At 41.5% G+C, this 22571-nt stretch overlaps 1 protein-coding gene across 8 annotated transcripts in view; it reads left to right on the forward strand.

Annotated features, from left to right (window-relative positions):
* Nucleotides 1-22513, forward strand: part of syne1a (spectrin repeat containing, nuclear envelope 1a) — a 150230-nt gene extending 127717 nt beyond the window's left edge. For 5 of the 8 annotated variants that reach the window (XM_017302163.2, XM_017302162.2, XM_017302167.2 and 2 more), the window contains 26 exons: nt 20-174; nt 1261-1408; nt 1843-1937; nt 2022-2256; nt 2463-2657; nt 3825-3950; nt 4949-5104; nt 7262-7420; nt 7674-7840; nt 10068-10230; nt 11025-11212; nt 11308-11458; nt 11752-11934; nt 12066-12203; nt 12473-12664; nt 13134-13452; nt 14394-14462; nt 14789-14922; nt 15717-15843; nt 16328-16539; nt 16769-16975; nt 17081-17209; nt 17662-17913; nt 17996-18085; nt 18658-18716; nt 21180-22513. In XM_017302163.2, the coding sequence (XP_017157652.2) occupies nt 20-174; nt 1261-1408; nt 1843-1937; nt 2022-2256; nt 2463-2657; nt 3825-3950; nt 4949-5104; nt 7262-7420; nt 7674-7840; nt 10068-10230; nt 11025-11212; nt 11308-11458; nt 11752-11934; nt 12066-12203; nt 12473-12664; nt 13134-13452; nt 14394-14462; nt 14789-14922; nt 15717-15843; nt 16328-16539; nt 16769-16975; nt 17081-17209; nt 17662-17913; nt 17996-18085; nt 18658-18716; nt 21180-21453 (4323 nt within the window). In that variant the 3' untranslated portion in view covers nt 21454-22513. Of the gene's footprint in view, nt 1-19; nt 175-1260; nt 1409-1842; nt 1938-2021; nt 2257-2462; nt 2658-3824; nt 3951-4948; nt 5105-7261; nt 7421-7673; nt 7841-9120; nt 9251-10067; nt 10231-11024; nt 11213-11307; nt 11459-11751; nt 11935-12065; nt 12204-12472; nt 12665-13133; nt 13453-14393; nt 14463-14788; nt 14923-15716; nt 15844-16327; nt 16540-16768; nt 16976-17080; nt 17210-17661; nt 17914-17995; nt 18086-18657; nt 18717-21179 lie in introns of those variants that run through there. The other 3 variants (XM_017302169.2, XM_017302166.2, XM_081602768.1) reach the window with 3 other exon arrangements.
* Nucleotides 22514-22571: the final 58 nt, after the last annotated feature.

The following is a 22571-nucleotide window of genomic DNA, read 5'->3' on the forward strand; positions in this document are numbered from 1 at the left end:
TGATCAATGTTTTACATAGGCACAGCTCCTGAAGCTGAGCAGCCTGTCTCCAGACCTGGAGCGTGTCAATGAGTTGGTGTACCAACTACCGGTCAGTGACAGAGATGTTAAACGGGTTCAGAGTCTCAACAGAGCCTGGACCGCTCACTCTGCTCACCTCACAGAGAGGTTCAGGTAACCAAAACATTTGATGTCACATTAGTTTTCTGCAGCTTTAGAAACATACATTTGTTTTATACTTAAGCCAAAGATCAGGTTTTCAGGATTTTATGGGCTTTGTGACTTGTTTCACTTTTCCAGCTTTTTTTTTGTCCATTACCAGACATGTTTTTTTATTTATTTAGTTACCTAGCTTTGACTTGGCAGTCATGCAAAACAGACCAGATGGCAAATAAGTCGGGTCATGTTTCAGGTATTTGCTTTATTCTAGGACTTTAATAGAAACATCCCTCATTGTCCCTCATATAGGAAATTAATGTGTAACAGCAACAAGGTGAAAAGCAAATGGAAGCATTCAGATTCACATGAAGGTACTACTTAGAACAGGAGTCACCAACTCCAGTCCTCAAGGGCTACCATCCTGCAACTTTTAGATTCACCTCTGCTCCAAAATGTCTGAATTTCCTCACCAGCATTCATTCCTCTCTGCAATAGGCTGGAAATGAGCAGTTTATTTGATCCAGGTGTGTTTGAGCAGAGACACATCTAAAAGGACGGTAGCCCTCGAGGACTGGAATTGGTGACCCCTGACTTAGAATAAGTTGTAGGTGACAGATGACATTTTTATGCTTTGTACTTCTTCTCTTGTCCTCCACTTTCCCTAGTTTGTTGTTTGTGATGACTTTGTCCTTCTTTTACTTGGTGATTTATTTATTTGTTTGTTTTTTTATATGGTATGGACTACTTTTTTTGTCTCAAAATAAATATTTTCTTACCTATTTAAAAAAAACACTGCATAATATGCTCTCAAGGTTAGATGCCAGGAGTGAACATAAAATCAGTTGTTTTTTTTTTTTTTGGTTTTTTTTTTTAACTAGGCGTAAAATCAAAATTTTTAAGATCTCAAAAAAAAACATCCAACAAACCATAGATGTAGATCATGATAAATGTTTACGGTTTACAAAAGTTGACTGGAAACAAAGTAGAGAAAAACGAGAGTTGGTTTAACACTCTGCACTATAATTCCCAACAAATTCACAGACTGGTAAAATGAACAGTTCATTTTAATTTAAGTGTGTTTGTCCTTTCTGTTGTCTCCAGTAAACTGCAGTCGGTGTTGCTGCAGCAGCAGAGTTTCCTCCAGAAATGCGAAGCCTGGATGGATTTCCTCTCTCAGACTGAGCAGAAACTGGCTGCAGAGATTTCAGGAAACTACCAGAGTCTGCTGGAGCAGCAGAGGGACCACGAGGTTGGACATTTCTAGTTTTCTTCAACGTTTTTCTTTTTTTTATTATTATTTTTTATTTTTTTGTCACATTACAACAACAGACTTGCAATGTATTCAATTGGGATTTTATGTTAAGCTCTGTATGGGTTTGGTGTCTGTTTGTATTCAGCGAAGATCTGTGAACATCTCTTTTTAAGTCTTGCCACATCTCAGTTAGATTTCGCTCCTCACTTTGTCTATAATCACACATGGCATTTTACACAGATAATAAAAAGTAAAAATCAATTTTAATGTCATTATTAGAACAACAATCAAAGACACAGTGTAGCACTTATTACTAGAAGCATGATAAAATTTCCCCTCCTAATATAATTTTAAAACATTCAAGGTGTATAAATACTTTTATAAGCTGCTGTATTGTGTTCAGTACTTTAACAATATTCCCGAACTTGCAGTTGTTCCAGGCAGAGATGTTCAGCAGACAGCAGATCCTTTACTCCATCATCAGCGACGGCCATCGGCTGCTGGACTTGGGTCAAGTGGATGACAGGTCGATGCCACAAACATCATTTATAATTTTCCACTCGTGGAGCGAAATCTCACATTACGGTTGTCACTCTTCGTCCTGAAACAGCGATGACTTTAGCGTGAAACTGGCTCTGCTGAGCAACCAGTGGCAGTGTGTGGTGCGGCGGGCTCAGCAGCGGAGAGGCATCATTGACAGTCTGGTGCGACAGTGGCAGAACTACCAGGAGACGTCGGAGAAGCTGCGGCGGTGGCTGCAGGAAGTGACTCGCGATCCAGACGTACATCAGCCAGGAGAACCGGTGGCCCTGCAGGAGGCCCGAAGCCTGCTGGGTCAGATACAGGTACGTCACTGACTGAAGTTGTACTTTTTTTTTTTTTAAACGTCTGCAGCAGTTTGCATTTTTGAAATACAGCAGAAACGTCAATTAACTCCACAGAGAAATGCAGATCAGATCTAAACCCTAAGCCTTTATCTCGTCTCCAACCTTAGAGTCCCTTAGTAAACCTGAACCTGCTCTGCCCTCTGTCTCTGTCCCCGCTCCTCCAGCTTAGGGAGCGAGTGCTTCAGAGGCAGCAAGGCGTCTACATCCTGACGGTGGAGGCCGGCAGGAGCCTGCTGCTGTCGGCTGACGTCAGGGCGGAGTCCACTCTGCAGACGGAGCTCATGGAGATCCACGACAGGTGGAAGCACGCCCACGACCGCCTAAATGAGCAGAAGAAGGAGCTGCATGGCTTGCTTAAGGTCTGGATTCGCAAATGAAAAACAGTGACGCTTCATTCTGCTTGATGATATGTTTATAGAATACAAAATACCAGTCGGACAGGTTACGCAGTCGCTGAGCTGTGTGTCCAACATCCTTCAGTGAATCAGTGAATAAACTGATTCACTGTCATCGTTATTTCACAAACTATACACAAGTGAAAATGGAACAGGAACAAGAAAAAATCTTGTACAAACCTGCCCCCTTCTCAATTATAACAACATACATTTTTATGGCCGAATACATTAAGTTAACAATTAAGTTACAGACAATATATCATTCTCCGAAATATATGAGGTTTTTTTTCTTTTTCCCATGGAGTATATTGAATTGATTGATGGATAATTCTTTCCTCATCTAAACTGCTCCATTTGGTTTACTCCATTCACCGAAATGCACATTTGTTTTAGTTTGAAGGTGCAGTTACACCTCCGAGATCAATGAGCCTGCCTCGTTTTTCTTACTATTTACTTGAGCTTTGCACAGAAAGTGCATTTGTGCACCAGTGAAACAGTTATCATGTTGACGCTTTTTAAATTCGGAAGCCTGATTTCTGCAAATAGCTCAGTGTGTCGTCTCTCCATTTGGTTCAGCCATGTAGGTTTTACACATTTCAGTCCAGGTGAGAACAACCAATTGTGTCCAAGTGTCAACCATCTGACTCAATAATCCCACTAAGAAATTATGGAAGAAACTTGTTTATGACTACAAAACTGTGTAGTTTCTCTGCAGCTTTCCAAGTGAACAGGATCAATATTCATGCCAGTAATGAGTGTATTTAATCTTCTCACTGGAGACGTATAACAAACTAATTAATTGTTTTTAACTGGGATTGTTTATTTAGGGTTTTTGAGCTGAATCTCTAAGCGTGTTTGTTTAATTCCTCATTTGGACTACTTTAAAAATAGCCACAGACTAATCTATTTGGAGTAGAATTACCTTCTTTTGTTATTTAACCCTCTTAATTCCCCACTTTGTTTGCTGCAATAGTCCCCGCATCACTCTTTTCAGGGACGCATTTGCTTGCAGCGTAGTTTGTCGATGCTGCTGACAAAGTAGCAGGAATAATTCATAACGTCTCTGAGCGTCCTGCAGTTTGTGTGGATGTCGGTTTTCTGCTCTAATTCTTGCGGCGGGTGTTTGTGCAGAACTGGGAGCTGTGCGAGAAGGGCATCGACGTGTCGCTGGAGAAGCTGCGGGCCTTTAAGAGAAAGCTGTCGGCGGCGCTCCCGGAGCATCATGAGGAACTGCACTCCGAGCAAATCAGGTGCAAGGTGAGGACTCGTTTTCTCCATCTCTCAATTTATAGTTGCATTTTCTTCTTTCGTCTCTCTTTTTCCTTCAATAATCACATGTTTACACACAAACCTTCAGACTCAGACTTGTCCTCTTGTTACCTCTGTAATCCGATGTGCCGCCTGGACAGACAGATAAACAGACAGTGCAGAAAAAAACTTTATCCATCTGTTAGCAATCATGTGACCTTGCATGTGTTTAATGAGATTACTTTTATTTTTGATTAGTGACCTTGCATTTCTAAACCATAACACGTTTAAAAGACATTTTTGTATGTAAAATATATGTTTTTTGTTTTTTTTAATCTGCTCTTGCAAATTTATTTCTGTAAAAATCAATGATGTTCAGCTCTTGTTCAGCCGGTGGTTAGCATCTGCAGTTATGTTTGATGCACGGCACGTCCTCAGCTCCTCAGGGGAGGAGGAGGAGGAGGAGGAAGGGTGTGTGTGCAGCAGCACATAGCATCAGCTGAGGAGAGAAAGAGAGAGAGAGAGAGGGAGAGAGAGAGAGAGGGGGCGGGGAGGAAGAAAGGGAGTGATTGCGTGAGCAGGAGAGAGAAGGAAAGAGAGAGCATCCCTGGTTCTGTGGGGGTGAATGTGCGCTTCCTTTTGTGCGTGTGTTGCGTAATGGAGACATTCTCCAGGTCCACAAATGATTACAGCGCAGCAGAGCCGTCAGTGACGAGGGAGGAGGAGGAGGACGTACAAGGTTAGAAGGCTCTGTTTGCCGTGTCCTGCTTTCGCAATCGAATGTAGAGATTTAATTTCAACTCGAGGTTAGACGCTACTGTGCAAAAATCTAAATAACTCGTCCGTTTGCTGTTTCGCTGGTTTGACGTCGCTTCTGGTTTTGCTACGGCTGAGACTCTTTGCTTTGGGTGGATTCTGGCTGCCGATGATGGATGAATAAATCTACAAAACACAGGAAGGTCTCCAGCAACGGCTTTGCTTCTCTGTTTTTTCTGCCGTGGAATCAGGAGCTGGAGAGCAGCGTGGAGGGATGGACTGATGACCTTACTTCCTTGTTCAGGCTGAGGGATTCCTTGGAGGGTTTGGTCAGCACTGATGATGTCACAGTCTTACAGGAACGCCTGCAACTGCTGTGGCGTCAGTGGGAGGAGGTTTGCCACCAGGTAGGATGCGCACAACAAACATTTAGTCTGCCCAGTTAAGCTTTTAGTAGCTTTAATTAATTTCTATTTTGGGATGTTCTTAATTAAAGCGACTTATTAAGCAAAGTAGAACTAAAATCTTAAATAAATGAATGGATTTTGAGAGGGATTTCGAACGAATCAAGTGAGAAGGGTGCAATAGTTGAAAGCTTAGGAACTCTTACTGCAAAAGGTGAATCGCTTACAGTATCTAAAATCAAAAGAAAAGCTAAGAGAATTGAAATAATGTGACTATATTTAAATGATTGTAAGAAACAATTCAAATCTGGAAAAAAAAATCTTGACTAATTTTAATTTCAGTTATCTAAAGGCATTGTTCCAAAGACAACACAGGAGTGAATTTGTAAAAACATCTGCCGAATTTGGTATGAGCATCAGATGGGGCAACACATAATGAAGTTGTTTTTAGAAAAAAAACATTTATACATCTGTGAAACCATTAAACCATTAAAACATCTTATAAATTGTTCTTTTCTATAACCCCTTCAAGCCTCCAGCAGTTTTCATTTTTGGCCAAAGATAACACCTGATAATTAAATAATGACCACCATATGAAGCCAGCTACAACTTATAGATATGTGTTGTGCACCAAAATCACAATCTCAAACTCTTGTCGTGATTCAAGGACTTGTAGATCTCCTTTTGATTCTCATAAAGGTGAAATAAAATGGTTTTAAGATTGGCGTAGTCAGAGGGAAGCATATAAAAGTGAAAAAAAAAGGTTCTAAAATTGACCCTTGAGGAACTCCACAATTAACTGCTCAAGAGGAGAAATGTTTCAAAGATTAAACCATGTAACGTTATGAGTTGTTTCACTGTCTGCTGTTCCTGTCTGCCTGCATGGTGTAAAGGTTGAATATGTATAAGTCTGAGTTGTTTCATTAGCAAATACGATCTGTAAGAGAAACGTTTTTAACTTCCTCAGTTGTGTTCACTGTTAGCTGCTGATTTACATCTAAATTATCTCTGCAGAGAATCCAACTTTGAGCATTTGGTTACATTAAATTGGACTTTTCCTCTAGTCCTCCAAATATTGCAAAAAACTAAATCATATCCAAACAAAAAATTGGAGATATATATATATATATATATATATATATATATATATATATATATATATACATAATATGTGTTGCTTCCTAACTGTCCACTTAGGAAGCAACACTGATTGACCCGACGAGGGTCCCCGTTGTCAATCAGTGTTGCTTCCTAAGTGGACAGATTGATTTCACAGAAGTTTGATTTACTTGGAGTTATATTGTGTTATATATATATATATATATATATATATATATATATATATATACATAATATGTGTTGCTTCCTAACTGTCCACTTAGGAAGCAACACTGATTGACCCGACGAGGGTCCCCGTTGTCAATCAGTGTTGCTTCCTAAGTGGACAGATTGATTTCACAGAAGTTTGATTTACTTGGAGTTATATTGTGTTGTTTAAGTGTTCCCTTTATTTTTTGAGCAGTGTATATATATATATATATATATATTATATATATATATATATATTACGCTTTTTTTCCAACAGTTCTTCAAATAGCGTTGCTGACAATCTAAGGAACCTCAGTGTCTCAATTTCTCCTGTATAGAGTCATAAACTGAATGAAATGCTGTTAGCAGGCCAGGCTTTTCCTCTGATGACCATCAACACATTTGCCTAATGTTTGTTATTAAAGCATCACAATATCAGAGAAGTATTCTGACCCAAAGAGACCCAACGTTAATGTGTAAAATAATATCGTTGGCATATAATTGAAAAGTATGTTTAAATATGTTTTGAGGTGCCCTCAATAAATTCCCACTCAAACCACTCCTTATTGGAAATAGAAAGTGAGAACAGCTGTTTGCAGACACTGAGCTCAGCTGCCCTGACTTAATCACATTTATTCCCAACACCGCAGGCGTCACAGGATCCAGTAGCTTCACTGGGACGGGCTGTTTGGATTACACTGAGCAATGTTTTAAGAATTAAAATTTAAATAAATTATTGCTCCCGTTTCTTTAATCTAAGCATCACGTTACTCTCTAAGAAAACCAATTCTTTCATTTATATTTTTTCTGTCAAATCATCAATCAGTACTTTCTCCGCCTTTATTCCCTCAGCTTTCCCTGCGCAGGCAGCAGGTGAGCGAGAAGTTGAATGAGTGGGCCGTTTTCAATGAGAAGAACAAGGAGCTGTGTGAGTGGCTCACGCAGATGGAGAGCAAAGTCTCTCAGAATGGAGACATCAGTATTGAAGAGATGATTGAAAAGCTGCGCAAGGTAATTTCTAAAAATAGCCGCTACCTTTTACTTTTGAAATATAATTTATAAAGAGCCATGAAATGTATTTGTCCTCTTAAAGACCGCTTAAAATGTGTTTGATCTGAAACTTTAAAGTGAGCTGAGAAGAAAAACAAGACAAAAAGAAAAAAAAACAGGAGCTGAATACTTTTCCCAGTTCTGTACATAGTAATACTTTTCAGAGCATGAGAAGACTTTACATAATATAAGCTGCTTGGTGTTTGTTCGTCAGGACTACCAAGAGGAGATCAGCGTCGCTCAGGAAAACAAGCATCAGCTACGGATGATGGGCGAGCGCCTGGCCAGAGCCAGTCAGGACAGCAAGGCGGCTGAGATCCAGCACAAACTCAGCAAAGTCAGTGAGCGCTGGCAGCACCTGCTGGACCTTATTGCAGCCAGGTGGGTTTACAAGACACCCTCATGCACTCTTGTTTTTTTGTGCTAGTCAATGAAAATCTAATAGTAATAACTTTTTATGAGCTCTGGTAGTTGGGGAAGCGGATGCTTTTCACTCAGTGATTGTGGGATTTTATTTCCCACAATCCTGCTGCTGAGGCATTTCTTCACTTCCTTACTGGGGTCACTGGGACATCCAGTCTCTTGGGAGAGAACAATGTAACATGATTTCTCAAAGGTTTTTCTTTTGTGACCTTTTTGTCACTTGGCGAGTATTCCTGGGACGGAATGTTTTGAAAAATGTGTTGCATAAATATTCACTCAGCTTGAACTTTTTGATGCTTTATGAATGTGTCTTAGTGGGATTGTATGTAACTTTAAAATTGAGATAAAGTAGTTTCAGATTTAAAAAAAATATATATGCATGAAATGACGTTTTGGGGACGATTCATCTGCTGATACCGCTAAACAAAATTCTGCACAACCAAATGTCTTCAGAAACAGATTTCAGATTGTAATGTAAAATAACTCCGAAGCCCTTGAAAGATTAGAGAATTTGTGGATTTTACGATGCTTTGAATCTGTAAGGCATGCGACAGACAGACTCCTCCTCCTCCTGCGTTGCAAAATGACCCGACCCAAACTTTGACTGCAGCTCTCCCAGCTGCTTTCCTCAGCTGTCGCCCTCTGGGGCGACACTGGAGGAAGAAAGAAAGCAGAGGACTGTTGGTGACCTCACACAAGCAGCTGCACTCCCTTTGTCTTTAATGTCCTCCGTTTGGAGAAAACAATTGCATTCCTGCTTTAAGTTTGCAGAAATCCATATTTTTCTCTTTTTTCATTTCAAATAGAAAATCTAGAATTTAGAAGATACAAGAATATTTTTGCCATTTTCTTGCAAGCATGATTTATTTTTTTTAGCATATATTTTATATGGTAGCTCAGTGTCCACTCTCACAGAGCCTCTACTTATGTTCACACACTCAGTCGGTGTGTAGCTTGTGTTTTATATTTCCACACAGTTCAGTTCTGCAGCACATGCTTCTGACTGTACGGCTGTTTTTAGAAACAGCCACACTTGTCACTCTCGGGGACTTACACACTCACACACACACGCACACACACACACACACACATTGGCCTGTTTGGGGTTTTCTTTTTTTAACCTTGGACAGCAACAGTAGATAAGTCACACACTTTTGTCTCCCCGCCTCTACCTGCTGCCCCAGTTTAGACGAACTCCCATGTGGAGCTTGCAGATAAACAGAGGAGCGTTCGGATATTTACTTCCTAACTTCACTGTTGTCTTTGGGAACTTTGCTCGCCCCCCATGGTTTTGGATTTTGGGGCGGATAATATGGCAGGATGTCCCAGCGAGGAGGATCTGCCAGAGTGCGACTGCGATGTCAACAGGCAGGAGGATTTTTAAGATTTACGAAGGAAACAAAGCTACTTATTATTGTAATGATTAGAAATAATGTCCTTGATTTTGTTAAACCAATAACTCAGCACATAGTCGGAAATGTTTGCTTTTCACGTTTGTGAAATATCTGCATCTTTGTCTGACTTCTATCATATCTGAGCTGCAGTTTGTAATGAGGATTTCCAACCATCTGCAACATGCAAAGGAAGGGAAATATTTGTAAAAATTTGAATTATTCAAAGAGTCTTTGAGAATGTGTGAAAAGTTATTTTAAATACCTTTCAATGGTGCTACTGTCACTGCCACATGCCAAGAAGGTTTAGGAATTTCGAGAGGCTGTGTGCAGCTGATGCAAATGCAAATAGCAAACAAATGTCCTCAAAATATGACATTCAGTTCTGTGTTACCACCAGCTGCATGCACCAGTTTGTAGAATCTGATTAAAGTTTTGGACATTTGGTGGAAAGATGCAGATTATATCTGGTAAAAGTTGCTAGGCAGACTTTCTTTACAGGGTTAATGCTTGCTGAAAAAGCTAATCTGGCATTAGCAGATCCAAAATGATCACTATAATATTGAGGGCTTTATTTAAGGTAAAATCACTTCCCCAGACATGAAATATCCGCCATAGTAATACAGAAAAGCTCTCTTTGTGGCGTAATTTGGACTGTTTTTAGTTATTACTTAATTAGAAACTGCTAATCCTAAGGACAACATCAATTTGACTTGATTCACTGGAATTATTCCCGTCTCATTTGCTTTTGGAGTCGTCCCACGTTTTAATCGCAGAATCTGTTCCTGGATCAGGGTGAAAAAGCTGCGGGAAACCCTGGTGGCGGTGCAGCAGCTGGACAAAAACATGAGCAGCCTTAGATCCTGGCTCTCCCACATCGAGACCGATCTCTCCAGGCCGATCGTCTACGAAACCTGCGACAAGCAGGAGATCCAGAGGAAACTCAACCAGCAGCAGGCAAGTTAACATAACTTTCTTATTCTGCTTTTTAGTTTGAAGCATTTGGGGAAAACCTTATCAGCATGTGGGAAATTTGAAGCACCCGTGTGAACACAAATGAACAGAAATGGAGTTTAATTGTTTGCATTTTCATCAAGAATAAATTAAAACAGGAGCACATGAGTCAAATGCAGTGGATTAAGTTGCGAGACAGTACGGCACATGACTCGTGTTCTGCTGCCAAGATTCTGCTCTAAATCTGGACGCGTTGGTCAGAACCCTCTTTGGGTGCAATGCGTTCACACCAGCCCTGTTTTGTCCAAACTTAATCAAACAAAGTCAATCAGTTTGCTTGTCTTGAAAGTCCAGTTCAATTTGTTGAGGTGTGGATGTAAGCAGACCAGAGACTGCTCCAAAAGCAGGAAGTTAACGACAGTGCATGGCATTCTGGGTAAATAGAACCAAAACAAATGCCAGCTGGAGAAATGGCTCGTTGTGTTTTACCTAACACAAAAGAGAAATCCTACAACCGCAAAGATCTCACACAACGCAGAAGGAAGTTGCGCTGGTCTTCTTCAGAGGTTGCTGTGTTGTTTCCTTAAGTGGTTCTTGGTGCAGCGCCACCACAGGTGAAAGGGGGAACAGGTTTTTTTTTTTTAATTCGTGCAGTGTGAAAGTGAACCACACCAGCTGAAAATGGAACAAATATTGCAATTTTGGTCAAAGTTTTAGTTTTTCTACTAAAAAAGGAATGTACAGCAAAAAAAAAAAGTTATACCAAATTGCAATCACTTTTTTTTTTCTTTTTGTAGGACCTGCAGCGGGACATAGAGAAACACAGCACAGGCGTGGCGTCAGTGTTGAACCTGTGTGAAGTCCTGCTGCACGACTGCGACGCCTGCTCCACAGAGACGGAGTGCGACTCCATCCAGCAGGCGACCAGAGGCCTCGACAGACGCTGGAGGAACATCTGCGCCATGTCCATGGAGAGGAGGCTCAAGTAAGATAACCTCCCATGTTTGCTTTCCAACATATCCAACATGTTTTGGAAGCGTTTGCTTCCCTTCACTCACAGCTCTGCTTTTTGCTGTGCAGGATTGAGGAGACGTGGAGGCTGTGGCAGAAGTTTCTGGACGATTACTCCAGGTTTGAGGATTGGTTGAAAACGTCAGAGAAAACGGCAGCGCTGCCCAACTCTTCTGGTGTTCTTTATACCGTCGCTAAGGAGGAGCTGAAGAAGTTTGAGGTCTGTGTGCTTCTAATATTCATCCCATTGATTTGTCTCATTCTTTAGTAAAAGATCTTACAAATGCGTCATGTTACTGTAGCTGATTTGATTCGGCTGCTCCAGAACATAACTGTGCATTATTTCTTTGTTTTCTTCAGACTACAGTTAGATTTTTTTTTTAATTATTATTATTTAAAAGTAAAATTAGCTGTTGAAGTGATGGTTTGGAGTAACATCTTCATTGTATGTGCAAATGGAAATAAAGTTGAATTGTTTGTCATTGATATGTGTGTTTTTTGTTCCTCATACAGGCATTCCAGCGCCAGGTGCAGGAATGTCTGACCCAGCTGGAGCTCATCAACAAGCAGTACCGTCGCCTGGCCCGGGAGAACCGCACAGACTCCTCCCACCGTCTCAGAGAAATGGTGCATGATGGGAACAGGCGATGGGATAACTTGCAGAAAAGAGTGGCTGCCATCCTTCGCAGACTGAAGGTAGCTGCATCCTGCCTGCTGACCAATTTCTTTCTCATTTAGAACCAAAAAAATTGCAAAATAATCGAGAAAAACATATTAAGTTGAAGTGTAAAGATGTTAAGACAAACGAGAAGAAGTTGTTTGTGCAGCACTTCATCAGCCAGCGGGAGGAGTTTGAGACGGCGCGGGACAGCATCCTGGTGTGGCTCACTGAGATGGACCTCCAGTTGACCAACATCGAGCATTTCTCCGAGTGTGACATTCAGGCCAAAATCAAACAGCTCAGAGTAAGAATGGAGCATCGTTCAGTGCTCAACGAATTTCTCCATCTTTATTTTTAACTATAAGCTCATATCTATTCACATGATGAATGAACAGATGTTTATGTGTGTGTGTGTGTGTGTGTGTGTGCGCGCGTGTGTGTGTGTGTGTGTGTGTGTGCGTGTGCACGCTTGTGTGTGTGTGTGTGTGTGTGTGTGTGTGTGTGTGTGTGTTCGTGTGTGTGTGTGTGTGTGTGTGTGTGTGCGCGCGTGTGTGTGTGTGTGTGTGTGCGCAGGCGTTCCAGCAGGAGATCTATCTGAACACGGCGAAGATCGAGCTGGTGTTTCGGCAGGGCGAAGCACTCATCGAGAAGAGCGAACCTCTGGACGCCGCCGTCATCGAGGAGGAGCTGGAGGAGCTGCAGAGATACTGCCAGGAAGTGTTCGGACGAGTGGACCGATATTACAAGAAGCTTACCAGACTGCCTGTAAGTGAACAGAGAAAGTCGTTTAGAGCAGCAGCTTGTTTTGCAGCGCCTTGCAAATGTATCCTTACCTCTAAAAGCCTTCCACGTTTTGTCTCGTTACAAAAACATCAACGTATTTCGTTAGGAATTTATTTTACGCTCTTTATTGTTAATAAATGTGAAAGAAGGTTGGTTTTTGTTAGTATTTTTTCTGTTTGTAAAAAAAAAAAACCTGAAAACTATTACATTTCATTTCATTTTTTGATGCACTATTGTGTCAGTGTTATATTAAGTGTGCCAATAGGTGCATATGTTCAATAAGAATTGGTTATTGTATTGTCTGTTTGATTGGCTCTAATACAAATACTTTACAAAAATAAAGTATTTGTATAAATCTGTCATTTGAATTTTTTTTTTAGAACCTCTTGGTTTTATGTGTAAAATCCCTTTCAAACTGGATGGGTTCTGCTTTTTCACCGACTCCTTCTAGCTGGCAGATGATGAGCTCGACTGCTCAGACAGAGAGCTGGACGTGGAGGAGAGCGGAGACCTCTCTGATCTGCAGTGGGGCGAGTCGCCCGTCCCACGCCCGTTGAGCCGACCGGCCTCGGGCACGGCTGCGCCGATCCGGGCGGACCGCTCCGGCCGAGACACGCCGGCCAGCGTGGACTCCATCCCGCTAGAGTGGGACCATGACTACGACCTCAGCAGAGACCTGGAGAGCCCTGGAGGTCGGGGAAATGCGGAGCGGAGCCGAGGCCGCCCGGAGGAGGATGAATATCTGAGGACAAGCAGCACGGTGCTGTCAGGTCAGTCCTACCATCGACTGAATTTATGTTTTTGTTTCACTGGGGGATGGGCAATAAATCAGTTTAATTGATTCATCAAACTTTTGTTTTTTGAAGGTTTAATTTTTTGGAAAATCTGGATTTTCTTACACCAATGCACTCCTTGTGTTTCCATAGTACAGAGCCGAGGCGGCCATCTTGTTTTACAATTTTACTTTGAATTCAGGTCATTTCTATGATGGAATATTTAGGGCAAAGCAATAATTTATTTATCTTAATAATGAGAATAAAGTCATAATATAACAAGAATACAGTCTTGATATTACCAGAATAAATGTGTAATATCAGCAGTATAAAGTAAGACATTTTATGAGAACTTCAGCAAAAAAAAGTAGCAAAAAATAAAAATGAGGAACGTTGAGCATCTTGTGTTTTATGGATAAGGAAATAGTTCATATTTAAACACTTCACCATCAGAATATTATCAGTATTGAGAAAGAACCACTGAGCTGCTCACTTCAGATCTTTATAATTCTGGAAACTTTATTACTTTTTTTCCATTAATATGCTCTTCTGGTAAAAATGTGTCTTTTAATATTATGACTATATTTTTTAAATTAAGCAAAACTTCTTATAGCCTGTGCCTAATATGCAACTCACAGAATAGATGATTGAAAAGAAAAGCCACTTTTTTTTCTGTTTGTAATTTTTTCTTTTTAGAAAAGAACTCAAGAAAAAAAACATCTATTTAAATTAAATCTGGTAGGAAAAAAAATTTAGATTTTATTTTTAAGCCATATCACCCAGCCATAAAGTTATTGTGTCGTGAATCAGTTTTTTAAAAAAAAGAGAAAATCAGAGAGATCAAAAAAATAAATAAAAAAGTGTGGCAGCTCGTAGCATGTTGTTGCATTCAGAGATGTTTCCATCATAAGCAGAGTTTGTTGTGTCTCTATCCCCAGATGTAGTTATCCCAGAGAGCCCAGAGGCCTATATAAAACTGACAGAGAACACTTTGAAATCCTCCTCTGGTATGAAACGACATAAGCTTGGCCAGCATGCTATCATTTACAGCTAAAACTCTAAAATATCTTATGTAACCGATGCTTTCTACCACCCTTCCTCCATCATATTGAATCATCTTTAACTGCATGAAGATCACAGCATCACAAACTGTTGCTTTCTCACATCACCCAGTTTCATTTAAGAGAAACGTCATGTCAGTGATAACGTACCAATTCGCTCCGTGTCATACTAACTGCATGCCATTTTATCGCATCAGCAGCATGCAAACAGAAGCTCTCGGAGAACAACGTCTTCCTAGCTATCTAACACCTGCCTGTGTTTCCTGGTGCAGGTGAGCCTGGACAGCTGGAGGCCAGTCTGCGGCAGCTGGACCAGGCTCTGGATGCAGGACGCTACCACCTGCAGCAGAGAGAGGCGTCCGCCAGCCGCTCCAGCCCCGACATGGACTCCACGTACATGGGCTACGTAAGTCCAATGTGTCTCCTGGACACAGAACTACCTGTAGACATGACTCTGGTCCTGAGATTTATACATTACAAGGTTCATAGAGGTGCTTGAAATCCTTGACAAGGCTTCAAGTTCAATTAGATTTGGAAACTGCAATAAGGTGCAATCTAACGTTTGATTTAAAGCCTAAATGTTGTTATTTTAATGCGTGTAATAAATGATACAAACACTTATTTTTCTCTTTGTCTAAAGTGAAAACTTTTCTCGTCTTTGGTCAGTTAGAATTATCAAAATTATTTCCATTTGCTAAAAATGGAAATTATTTTTCTGAGGTTTTCTTGCCAAAAAACCTAGCAAGAACAATTTTTAGTGTTATTTTTTTAATATATGTTATTTTTTTACTTTCTGTGTATATTGTGTTTAAGCATTTTATTTGAGCAGGAAGGATTTTAATATAATTTGTTGCTTTGTTTAAATGTTACAAATATTTATTATTCCTTATTTCTCAATGATCTGTGTAATCGGGTGATTTTTTTTGTTTGTTTAGTTGTATAAGGTGTGTGTGAGAGAGACATTTAAAAACATGAAATTTAATATTTTAGTTTACATTGCCAATGCTGTAGGATACTACAAGAAGACATTAATAACAAATAACATGGTATAATCGTGAATTTGAAGCTGTCTTCTTTAGTTCATTTGTATTGTTTTGAAGTCTAATTTGTGCTGGAACAGTTTGAAAACTTAAAAATGCTTTTTTTTTTGTGAGAAAAGCATGCAAACCCTGAACTGAATGAAGTGATGATTTCTCACAGATGCGTCTGATGGGGGAGTGTCGCGGCAGCATCGACGCTGTGAAAAGAGCAGAAGGAGAGCTGACTGAGGACGAGGACGACCTGCCGGGACTCACTAACCCGACCAGCACAGAGACGCAGAGCACAGGTCCGTCTCTCCTCTCCTCTCCTCTCCTCTCCTCTCCTCTCCTCTCCTCTCCTCTCCTCTCCTCTCCTCCTACCTCCTCTCCTCTCCTCTCCTCTCCTCTCCTCTCCTCTCCTCTCTCCCTCTCCTCTCCTCTCCTCTCCTCTCCTCTCCTCTCCTCTCCCTCTCCTCTCCTCTCCTCTCCTCTCCTCTCCCCTCCTCTCCTCTCCTCCTCTCCTCTCCTCTCCTCTCCTCTCCTCTCCTCTCCTCTCCTCTCCTCTCCTCTCCTCTCCCCTCCTCTCCCCTCCTCTCCTCCTCTCCTCTCCTCTCCTCTCCTCTCCTCTCCTCCCTCTCCTCTCCTCTCCTCTCCTCTCCTCTCCTCTCCTCTCCTCTCCTCTCCTCTCCTCTCCTCTCCTCTCTTCTCTTCTCTTCTCTTCTCTTCTCCTCCCTTCCCCTCCGAACGTTTCACGTTGGGCTCTTACCCTAAACGTCCCTCTTCCCCCTCTAGGCGTGATTGAGCGCTGGGAGCTGATCCAGGCTCAGTCGCTGAGCGAAAAGCACAGACAGAAACAGAACCTGCAGCAGTGGCAGCAGCTGATCTCGGATCTGCAGACCATGCGGGCCTGGCTGGGTCAGTCGGAGGCGGAGCTGAGCCGGCTGCGGGGGCTGGACGTCAGCACCAACATCCACACCATCCAGCAGAGGATCAAGAAGCTCAAGGTGCGAGTCTGATTGATACAGACTCAAAAGAACAAAGCAGAGTCTTCTATTATCTAAAAACAGACACAGTTCATCTGTGAGCTGGTTAAGATTATTGAGCTTTGTAATTAAAACCCTGACCCTCATTTCTTAGCAACTAACACTGTTGCAGATTGGTTTGTGGTCAAAGCCCTCTGTAAATAATAGGAAGCTCTACATGCTTTTACAACCTGCTCTCTCTTCCAACCAGGACCTGCAGAAAGGCGTGGATGCTCACAAGTCAGAGGTTCTCTCCATAAACCTGAGCAGTGCAGACTTCCTCCAGTCGGAGCCCGACTCAGAGGAGGCCTGGGAACTGAGGGACCGGCTGAAGGAGATGAACTCGCGCTGGGATCGGCTCAGCGCCTCGCTCGAAGACTGGAGAGAGGAGCTGCAGAGGGCGCTGATGCAGTGCCAGGTAAAGACGAGATGGAGTTTATGAGATGAGAACAAGTCTATTTAAAAAAAATGCATTTTTTTTTTAGCTGCTGAAGATAAATAAAAGAAATGTGATTTTATTTAGGAGTTCCACGAGACGAGCCACGGTCTGCTGCTGTGGTTGGAGAACATCGACCGCAGGAGGAACGAGCTGGCGCCCGTCTCTCAGAACGCCGATTATGAAACGTTACGACGTCATCACAAAACACTGATGGTATGCGTTTCATAAAGATGCAATCATAAAACCTGACGGGATAGATTTTGTTTTCATCGAATCAAATAAATCAAGACATAATCAGATAACACTCGCCTGAAAAAGTAAATGCTGCAAAAACACAAAATCTTCCCAAGTGCTTTTGGTCTAGTTCCTAGTGTAAATATCTCAGTACACTTGAAATAAGAGAAAACTAACTTACAAGTAGCTTTTTTAGCACGATATAGGAACTTGTTTTAAGTAAATAATTTCTTACTATTAATGAAAAAGTACTTATAACACGGGAAAAAATGTCTTGTTATAAGTGAAATAATTATTTGTAAGTTAGTCTGTCTTATTTCAAGTGTACTAAGATATTTGCACCAGAAACTAGACTACAAATACTTGGAAAGATTTTGTGTTTTTGCAGTGTAAAATGTAACTTGCTGACTTCTGGTTTTATTTTCCTGCAGCAAATCAAATGTGAGCTGCTGGACTCGCAGCAGAAAGCTTCTTCCCTCCAGGAACTGTCCGCTCAGCTGCTGGTCAACACCAGGCCGCCGGCGCTGCAGAAGCCCGATCAGAACCAGTCCCAGGGCAGCGAGTGTCTGGAGGCCCGGGAAAAGGTCCACGTCATCTGGAACCGGCTGAGGCTCCTGCAGAGGGAGGTCAGCTCAGACCTGGAGCTGCTGGAGAAGAGGCTGGTGGCCACGGAGGCTCAGCAGGTCAGCGGATGCTCGATGATGTTTTGGTTTTGATTTGTGGGTTTTTATCTGAACCCTAAAGAGATTTCTTGTTTATTTTCAGGATTACCTGTCAGGACCTTCGAGAAAATCCCAAATCCGAGGATCTGCTAGTCCCAGAGCGGACAAGGCCGGTCAAAGGCGAAGACAATCGGTAACTTTCCTCGCTTTCCTCATCCCCTTCTGAATGCTGCACATCTCATTTAGCTCCCAAAATAGATACTTTGATCGATGCTGCCCTCCTGTACGTTTATGAATACCAGAGATTTCTCTACTTTGCAAATGCTCTGCTAGCACATCCATCATAATGTAGCTGTGCATCCCGCCCACCTGCTTTTTTTTTTTTTTTTTTTTTTTAATGAGACGTTTTTGCTGCCCAGCATCATATTGTTCAGCCAAAAATTACAAGAAAAACTGGCTTTTCATTTTCAGTGATGACTAGTTTTAGAAAGTATGTTTCTGATGTCAGTAATTGTAACTAGTTTATTATGAAAGTGATTTTTATTCCGACGAGAAGCCAGATTTCTTGGTTCAGAAATCCAATCACCGTCATTGATTACATTGCTGCTCTTTGGTTACTGATGATTCTTTCCCTTAGCGATGTTATGGCTCTTTTTATGTTGTTTTTTTTGTTTTCCTTTCATCTGAGGCTTTGACTTTTTTTGCCCTTGACTGAAACATTCTTTTCTTTTCTTTTACACCCTCCCTGCTCATTGCGTGGTACAGCCTCGAAGCAAAAGTAGTCAGGCCCACCCAGGACACGCTGAGAGCGGCCCGCGCCACAGGTACCTCTCTCCTGGACTCTAGAAACTTGGGACGATGATGGGACCGAAGCTTACACCCACTTTTCTAAAAAAAAAAAAAAAAAAAAAAATTAATAAAAAAAATATTTTGAGAAAAGTTAAATAAAAATATGAATGGTTTATTTTACAAATTATTTTAATTAGTAGTTTATTTTATTCAATGCTTTCAGTGTTCCATGATCCTCCTCACATCTAGAGACCAGTTTGTCGGCTCTTAAATGAGTAGGGACTCGCCTGCATCAGGCGACTTCCTTTCTCCTTTAAATCTTTTGTTTCTCTTGCTTTGCTGCTTTTGAATTAGCGTCATGAAATAACCCCCCTGTCATTCCTCGTAGTGCCCTCCTCCCCCACTAGATGGCACTACCTCAGCCTCGGTGCTCTCCTTCATCTCCAGCAGTTGTTTTTCTCTCCCCTGTTTCCTTCCCGGTTCATTCTCTTCATAGCTTTCCAGCAGGATGTGGAGCTTTTAACTCCTGCCGGGTTTCCTGCGGCGTTTACTCCCACTCTTCTCCTCCGTTTCCTCTTCAGAGCTCACCAAGCCTCTGACTCTCGACATTTCTGACCTGCGCTGCCTTGCAAAAACATTCCCTTGAACTTTAACCACCGTTTTGTCGCTTTGCAACCACAAACTTCAATGTTTTGTATCGGGACAAAATCTTCCAAACACGTTAAAAGTCCAAAAAGTGGGGCAAGCATTTTGTGTTCAGCTCCCTGTAGTTTGATGAATCTAAATAAATACCTCAGAGGTTTATTGGTGAATAAACAGCATCATGAAGACCAGAATAGTTGGGGAAAATTATCAAACTAAATTCAGGGCAAACCTGGAACAAAACCACTAGAAGAATAGTTTTGATCATGTGCGTCAAACTCGAGGCTCGCAGGCCAAATCTGGTCCGCCATGGCCATTTCTGTGGCCCTCTAGCCTGCAGAGAGCTACAGAAATAGGGCTTCAAGAAAGCAGTTTTGTGCTCACGTATTATTCTATCAGTCAAATCAAATCAGTTCGTATTTGGATCAAACGATTCATCGTGTTACAACATCCAGACTAAAACCCAAAATAGAGCAGATAGTCTGACTGAGGTTGAAGTATTTTACAATCATAAATGAGCAAAGAATCCAGTCTCAAGCTGTGCAAAGCTGGTGGAGACACACACAAGACTTGCAGCTGCACAGAAAGATGCTCAGGGCGCATTTTTGAGATTGTCAGAATTGTGCATAATATCGTGTTGATCCATCTAATCAAAACTCAATAAAAAAACCCAAAAAAACATTGACGTTTGTGGTAATAAAACGTGGGGAAAAAAATGTTTGAGTACAAATAACTTTGCGAAGCACCGACTCGGCCTTACGCTGGTCTTGCCACGAATGCTGTAATGTTTTCTACTATTCCCACCTGATCATGTATACGTTACACACTAACGTTTCGCAGCCTCTAATTATTTAGAACAGGATGTGTGGCCTGAAAATATAAAAGCGCGCATGCCTCCTTACAGCTGCAGCGTTGTAAGGAGGAAGCCGAACTGAAATTGGCTGCAGGGGAGGCGGCTGGAGGGATGTGAGTGTTTGACCCTCATTCAGCCTCTGTGAGGATGAGTGCCTGGGAGAACATAATGTTCCTCCCCTTGAAACTTGGCTCCAACTGTGGAAATCTCCAGAGAGGTTTTTGGCATTACTCCTTTTTTTTTTTTTTTGCTGTTTGGAATGATATGTGGCATTGAACTCTCACATAGTCGGCTCTAAAGCCAAAGATTACCCGTCCGCCCCCCTGACAGACGAAGAGCCCACTATCTCTAATCGCTCTCGTTGTTGTGGTGGTGTCTGTTGTATGAAGTGGCTTCAAAAAAAATTATTAATACCACTTGAAAGTTTCACATTTGACCTACTTTTGATCACAAACTTGTGGGATTTTATTGGGATTTTATGTGATAATCAAAAAGAAGTGCATATGAAATCTTTACTAAATAAAACTTAGTGTTTGGAGAATAGTTGAGTTCAACCCGCTTTACTTTGACAATCCTAATAAAGTCCCGAGCCACCAATTTAAAAAGAAAAAAAAAAATCTCTTTACTAATGTGTAATCTTGTCATCCTAACATGGATAAATTAACTTTATTCATTGAAGAAAAGCATAATCACAGCATGATGCTCCAAGTTTTGATTTTTTGATTTTCTGATCTCTCCAACATGATCGGGGGCAAATCTACACCATTCGTTCATTCAAGTCCCAATAAACCACACTAACGCAAATATGTCGAGTGGTATGAATAGTTTTGGAAGTGACTGTGGGTGTGTATGTATATTTTTTGATTCTCCCCTCCATTTTCAGAGCGAAGATTTTGAGCTAAAACGATTTAACTTTAGGAGAAAACCAAAAGTCGCGCGGGAACACTTGTGAGATCAGACGTTCCCTCTGCCGCGTCTCACTCTTGTTTGGGTCTTCCTGCAGCCGGAGCAGATCGCCAGGCGCCGCTGGCTGCGTTTCCTCCCGTTCTGACCTCACAGACGGCATCTCCTCTCAGTCCTCCTCCTCAAACTACCAGTCCTTCCTGCTGCGGGTCTTCAGGGCCGCGCTCCCCGTCCAGCTGCTCCTGCTGCTCCTCATCGGCCTGGCCTGCCTCGTTCCCATGACGGAGGAGGACTACAGCTGCCACCACGCCAACAACTTCGCCCGCTCCTTCCATCCGATGCTGCGCTACACCAACGGACCTCCGCCCATATGAGGAGCAGCGCGCTGCGTCTACCTACTCCTTTGCCAAGGACTCCTCTGAATGTTTTCCTCTTCACTTTGTGCCCTCGAGCAGCAAACTCTTCATCCTGCATTATGAAGTATTTCTCTCTCATATGTTGCACACCACCCTCAACCCTTTAAAGAAGTGGACCTTCATCTGGACAGTGCTCCTCTTTAGTCCAAATATTTGTTTTAACTTAAATGTGTATATCTTTTTTAAAAGAAACGTGTGAAATTGTTTAAACGAACAAAGCACTATTTATATAATCTATGTTGGGAGCCAAAGTCAGCCGTGCTTTTTGTCCATGATACCCAGTGCTGCTAGTATTTATTTAGTGTCCAATCAGCCGCTAGCTGATGAAGCTAAAGCCTCGAGTGTGGGATATCTGTACCTGTAAATTGTAGAGTAGCCTTCCAGTTTGGAGTAGCAATCATTGGTGTGAAAAGTTTCATTCCAAAATGAGACGTTCGAAAATCTTCAGACATAAAAGGAAAAAAAAAAAAAACTGACTGAAACAGCACAGAAACCCCTCTGAAGACTGGGGTGTAGCGTAGTATTTTTCTTTAAAAAATAACCTGTCTGACTCGGAAGATGAAGGTTTAACATGAAAAAGCAAAGATTCTTTTTTTAAAGCACTGTAAAAATTGTACTGCACTGAAGCCCTCCAGTAAAGCTAAGGCTCGCATAAAAATTACAGATTTGCTTTCGTAATAAAAAAACAAAACAAAAACGAATCACTTACTTTGTAAATTGTTTGAAATGCCTTTAAAGAAAGGCAGTTTTTTAAAAAATGTTTTTGTTTCAAGCATGCACTTGAAGGTTTCCTGCGTTTTAAGAAAGCCAAACAATCACTGGTAGTGTTTTAGTAGGTGGCTGTGATATGATAAAAGCGTGCTTTGTAATAACCGTCTAATTATCCGAGAAACACTGCATTGTTTAAACTAATTCTGTAAAGAAAAAAAAAATGAAATGATAAAATGGTTATTTATGTATGTACAGTTTGCTAATTCAGGAAGATTACTCTTTTTGCAAATAAAACATGAAGTATTTACTTTTGTGGATTCCTGGACCTGATTTGTTGCATATATAAAACAAACAAAAAAAAAGTG

This window comes from Poecilia reticulata, chromosome 21, assembly GCF_904066995.2.
Source record: "Poecilia reticulata chromosome 21, P_reticulata-male-v2, whole genome shotgun sequence".
NCBI classification, from domain to species: domain Eukaryota; kingdom Metazoa; phylum Chordata; class Actinopteri; order Cyprinodontiformes; family Poeciliidae; genus Poecilia; species Poecilia reticulata.